General features: G+C 45.1%; 1 protein-coding gene across 4 annotated transcripts in view; it reads left to right on the top strand.

The window, feature by feature from the left end:
• Positions 1 to 6,248, top strand: part of ACTN1 (actinin alpha 1) — a 225,925-nt gene that overhangs the window by 165,978 nt on the left and 53,699 nt on the right. For all 4 annotated transcript variants that reach the window (XM_082275537.1, XM_082275538.1, XM_082275539.1 and 1 more), the window contains one exon: positions 502 to 649. In XM_082275537.1, coding sequence (XP_082131663.1) covers positions 502 to 649 — 148 coding nt within the window. The remainder of the gene's footprint in view (positions 1 to 501; positions 650 to 6,248) is intronic.

Here is a 6,248-nt window from a genome sequence, read left to right on the forward strand (position 1 = left end):
TCCAGAAGTGGCTAGAAAATGTAAGCTAATATGAGACGGGGGACCTGCACATTACCAGAATTTCCATTTGACTGTCAGTCTATTTTTTGTATTATTGCCACTCCTCACTTCTCCTTTTTTTAAAAATCTATATGTTTGGATCAATAGTACTGTGAACAGATCCCTTCAACAGCCACCAAGAACGTGGTGTTGTAGTAAAGTAAATGCGTTAAACATACTGCCTATTTCACTATCACAGGGAATATACAAACCTGTATTTCTTGGGGTAGCTGGCGCTGACCAACCTGATTATGTTAGTTGTGTTCTTTAAACAGATCACATATCTTTATATTAGGCAAGCATAATCGAATTTGGTTGAAACTGGTTGAGTTATGGCTACTTCGGATCTATGGATGTTATTGAGGTTTTTACTCTTGCTTCTTTCTGACAAAGCTTTTTAGTACATTGTAATTGCTGTGTAGATACATGATGGATTATCATGTCCCTTTTTTCTTTACTCAGGATATAAACAATGCATGGGGAGGTTTGGAACATGCAGAGAAGGGCTATGAGGAGTGGCTTTTGAATGAGATCCGGAGGTTGGAAAGACTAGACCACTTGGCTGAAAAGTTTCGTCAGAAAGCTTCTATTCATGAAGCCTGGACTGATGGTAACATGATCACTCACTTACTGTTCACTAAGGAACTTGCTTGTCACTAACTGTTTGAAGTCAACAAAACTGTCAGTGTTCTGGTTTAATTCATGTTCTGTGTCTGAGCAAGGAGAAGAAAGCAGAGCACTGCATAGAAATATTATGAATTTTTCAGATAACCCCTTATCACACACACATGTATAAAAATTAACAGCTTTCATTATTTCTGCACATCTGTTGAGCTGTGTTTTTTTTTTTTTTTTTCTTCTTTACCTTTTTCTGTTTTAGCTGTCTTTTGATATGTTCTTTTCTGCTTATCCCTAATGCTAAATTAAGAATAACTTTCATAAGAATCACTGTATCTTGGCATTGCTTAGAGGACAAGTATCACCAAAACTGATGTCTTTTAGCCTTGGGTGGGTGCTGGTAGGTCGAATCATCTTCTGGCATATAATACTTTTCATTCACACTACTTTAAAGTGGAACCTATTTTGATAAATGCAAAAATCACACTGTCTCATTTATTAACCGCACAAGCAGCTAGTTAGGTGACATCATAAAAGCTGGGCATCCACTCCTCTGTTTTGGTGTCACCTCTTAGCGTACTTATCTGCAGTTTAGGCTGAACCCCACAGTGACATCTGACCAGGTCAGCCAGGCACAAAAATCAGGCAAGTGGAGGAGTGCCAAGATGTGCTTGTGGGTGGGTCATAATTTCAAGATATTGCATGCCAGTTGTTATCCTTCCAGAGACTGGCTGAATTACCACCAGTCAATGGGCGTGCAATATTTTTTCTGTTGGTTGAACTATTTGGACTTTTGTCTTTTTAGTTCAATCTAATTTGTATTTTTCCAGATGATACACTTTCTTAGGGTAAGGATCATCCTCTCCCTGTAGCTCTGATTTAAATATCTCAGGAATTTAATTGGGAAGACCTCCAAGGTGCGTCCAATGCCAGGATACAAACTACTAACCAGTGTCCGCCCTAAACATAGTAACTTTGGATGAATGTTACCCTAAATCATTATTTATTTTGGAGAATAAATTTTTTCTTTTTTTACAAAAATGGCAATTGAGCCAAATGTTCAGTTTTCATGAACTTTCCAATTTATGCCTACCCAGTGCTTTCTGGTATTTGTACCCACTGTTCGTTCTATGGATGAAATTTTGAGGGTGGAGTATGGCTATTATTACTCTAAATAGGATCTCTGACATGGAAATTTTTGGCTCCACATCTCTACACAAGAGGAACAGTAAACAAGCAAAAATGGGACTTTCGTTCATTGACAGACACAGCTCCTGATTTTCTTAACCATTGGTTATACTGCCCCTTACAGGAGTAGGACACTAGGCAGAAAAAAAGTCTGGCTACGCCTATGGTCAGTCCCAGGGGGTATACTCCCTCTCTCTGCTATAGTTACTCAGTCAGGAGTAAGGACCTTGGTCTTTGCTGGGAATATTTATTTTTAGATAGATTTTTTTTCTCCTGGTTATTTCATGTGAGATCTACAATCAACTGCCGGACTGGGCAACGGGCTGGATAATCTAGATTCAGTGGTCACCCCAGTCTGGCCAGTGAGCGCTCGCAGACCTCAGCTCCACACTAGGTCGGCCGCGACATAGCCCCACTGGGCGGGGTCTGGCCTGCTTTTTAAAACGCCTCGCGAGGAACGCATATGACCAGGTCTCAGCCTCAGTTGCAGTGTTCTTCCTGGCTGACAGCCCTCCCATTTAGATGGAGAAGGGTTCTGTCTGGAGCGGTGCCCACCTGGTTCCTGGTATGGTGAGTAGCTGTCTCCCCCTGGAGGGTTTTAGAGTGGACGTGGGCCCCTCCCTGGGATGGTCAGATCCCTGAGTTTTCCTCTACTTCCCATTAGGCACCCCCCTCATCAGTCTGGTGGTCCCTGAGGTATCGATTAGGTGCTCTGTTACTGGTGACCTAGTGGTGCTGCCGGAGCAGTGAGGATGTCCCTTAGCAGTGTTTTACACTTTTTTGTGGTTTCCCCCTGGTGACTCTTATCTGGGGTGGGGGGATGTCTTCACTGGTTCCCAGACCCGTGGACTCCCCTGGTATAAGAACAAGTCGGTACACTAGGTTCAACTACAAGAACGTGTTTCGTTCTTATCTTCCGGCTGTCCCCTGACCGCTGACAGGCTCTTTTTCGGGTGGTGCAAGACCTTTTACTATAAAAAGTGATGGTACCGGTTCCAATTTCTGATCGTTTTCAATGGTTTTACTCAAACCTGTTTACAGTCCACAGGAAGGAAGGCAAGGTGCGTCCAATTCTGGACCTCAAGGCACTGAACTGCTTTGTGCGGATGCAGAGGTTCAGATGGAGTCTATTCGCACGATGGTGGCTTCCCTGCATCAGGGGAATTTTCTGGCCTCCATCGACATCAAAGACGCCTATCTTCGCATTCCAATACGTGTCGGTCTCAAGCGCTTCCTCCACTTTGCCGTGGGAGAGGAGCATTATCAGTTTGTTGCGTTACACTTTTGTCTCGCCTCTGCTCTTCGGGTCTTCACGGGAGTGTTGGCCCCGGTGCTAGAATTGTTATGCCAATGGGGGATCATGGTACTGGGCTACTTGGATGACCTCCTTCTGTGAGCAGAGTCTTACTGCTCTGGTGGAAATCCTTGAAATCACCATGCAAGCTTGAGGGAGTTTGGCTTCATTCTGAATTTTCCGAAGTCTGCTCTCGTTCCGTCCACCAAGCTGGACTATCTGGGTCTGACTCTGGACTCCAGAAACTACAGGCTGCAATTCGTCTCGTGCTGTCCAGCAGATGGTAATCCCTCCTGACTTGCATGCGGGTGCTGGGCCTGATGGTGTCTACCTTCGAGGCGGTTTCGTTGGCACACTTCCATACAAGGTCCCTGCAAGGGAGATTCGTGCCAAATGGGACAAGAATCTGCACTCTCTGGACAATCCGATCTGGCTGAGCCAGGGAACGAAAGAGTCCCTAATATTTGGCTTTGTTCTGCGCGTTGGCTGGGCAAATCCTTTCTCCCCTTGTATTGGACAGTGGTCACCACGGATGAAAGCCTGTCCTGCTGGGGAGGCGTCCTTGGCAAAAATTCTGCTCAGGGGGTCTGGACGCTGAGAGTCCAGACTACTGATCCAAACTGTGCCTGGAACATTGGACGGATCGTCTTCAGGGATGTCCAGTGTGCATTCAATTGGACAATGCCACAGCCATGGCCTAACACCAGGGGGGCACAAGAAGTGTCCTGGCTGCTATGGAGGTAGCCAGCATTCTAAGGTGGGCAGAACGTTTCTTTCCAGTCCCCTCTGCTGTACACATTCCCGGAGTGAAAACTGGCAGGTGGATTACTTCAGTCGGCAGATGTTGGACCAAGGGGAGTGGTTTCATCAGTTGTATCTCCGGTGGGGCATCCCCGAGGTTGATCTATTGGTGTCTCCGCTTAACAGAAAGGTGCAAAGGTTTGTGGCTCGGTCACGGTATCTTCTGGCGGACGCCACAGACAATGCTGGTGGTCCCGTGGGGTCAGTATCGTCTGATTTACGCCTTCCTTCCTCTCAAGCTTCTGCCAAGACTTCTATGCAGGATGGAGGCAGAAGGGATTCTGGTCATCTTAGTGGCCCCGGACTGGCCTCGCCAGGCATGGTACACGAATCTGGTGTGGCTGGTCGCTGACGTTCCTTGGAAGCTTCCTCTCGGGGAGGATCTGCTGTCCCAAGGACCAATCTTTAAAAGTTTATCTGAGTCGGTGATTCCAATGCTGTTAAAAGCTAGAAAATCTACTTCTTGGAAGATCTACCACCGTACATGGAATACATACATTGCATGGTGTGAGTCTCTTGGGGTTCATCCTCGCTCTTTTTCGGTGGCTCAGATCTTGACCTTCCTTCAACAGGAGGGTAGAGCAGAAACTGGCCTTGAATACTATCAAGGGTAAGGTGTCGGCCTTAGTGGTCTTCTTTCAACGGCCCTTGTGCATACCTTTCCCTTGTTCTTCCCTTTTCTTCAGGGAGTTAGGCCCCCTCCAGTGTGGTCTCTGTTGCTGCCTTGGGACCTCAATTTGTTGCTCTCAGTCATCCAGAAGCCTCCTTTTGAGAATCTTCAGGAGATTCCCCTGCTTACGCTGTCCCAAAAGGTGGTCTTTTTTGTGGCTTTCACCTCTCCGTGCAAGATGTTGGAATTGGTGCCTTTATCCTTTCTTTAACCTTACTGGTGGTTAACAGTGATAAGGTGGTTCTTCGCCCCTGCCCATCGTTCCTTCCCCAAGTTGTCTGATTTTCATTTGAATGAAGAAATTGTGTTGCCTTCCTTGTGTCCCAGGCCAACACATCCAAAATAAATTGCTTTGCATGCCTTGGATGTGGACCGGACAATTAGGGCGTACCTGGCAGCTACGGAGTCTTTTAGGAAGTCAGACTCACTATTTGTGCTCACAGATGGGCCTCATAAAGGGTTGTTCGTTTCCTCTGTGACCATTTCCAGATGGATCAGACAGATGGTGATTCAAGCCAATTCCATCAGGGGTCAGGTTCCTTCTTCCCCTGTCAAGGCGAACTCTACTCGGCACTCAGTGCCTCCTGGGCCTCCTGTCATCAGGCATCAGGGACGCAGGTTTGCAAGGCGGCCATCTGGTGGTCAGTGCACACTTTCACAAAGTTCTATAAAGTGGATGTGTTGACATCTGCGAATGCTTCCTTTAGCCGCAAGGTTTTGCAGGCTGCTGTTTAGAGGACCTGGTCCTCTTGAGGGTGCATTGTTGTTTTTCAGGTGAGCTCCAGTTATTTTGGTTGAGCTCCTGTTTATCTGGTTGGCTATAGTTAGCCTTGGGTGTTTCTTTTCACTGTTCTCACCCCTCATGTTTAACACTGCATCGGGACATCTCATGCTTATGAAGATCAGGAGCTGTGTCCATTAATGAACGAAAGAGAAAATGGGATTTTTGACTTACCACAAAATCCATTTCTCTGATGTCTATTGACGGACACAGCACCCACTGCTCTGTAGAGTTGTAATTCTTCTGACACTGCTTGTAACAAAACTGAGTAACTAAAGCAGAGAGAGGGAGTATACCCCCTGGGACTGCCCATAGGCATAGCCAGACTTTTTTTTTCTGCCTAGTGTCCTACTCCTGTAGGGGGCAGTATAACCAATGGTTAAAAAAAAAAAAAAAAAAAAAGATCAGGAGCTGTGTCCCTCAACGATCATCAGAGAAATGGATTTTACGCTAAGTCAAAAATCCAATTTTTCAGGTGCTGCACATCATGTCTCTCTATTTTATATGTGAATAAATAAAGCAAGGCGCTACTCTTATTTGTGCAAAAATGTACTCCATTCTGTGCAAAACAAAAAAAATCTTATGTGTATAGTAATATAAACTCGCTCCATAAAAAAAACTATAAAAATACAATGTGCGATCAATATATAGAATGTTCTCCACAGTTTAAAGCATGCGCAATTGTGCACAAGAAATGTATTTCCAACAAAATGATTATATCACAGTGTCCATATAACTTTCAAAAAGTGTCCATTTTAAACCAAAAATAAAAAAAAAAGGCAAAAATACAAACCCAAAAAAATCTGCTGTGCTTATGTAAATCAATAAAGCAATTAGTCCCATCCACCATGCCCTAC

Source organism: Pelophylax lessonae, assembly GCF_965119305.1.
Source record: "Pelophylax lessonae genome assembly, chromosome: 13".
Lineage (NCBI taxonomy): Eukaryota > Metazoa > Chordata > Amphibia > Anura > Ranidae > Pelophylax > Pelophylax lessonae.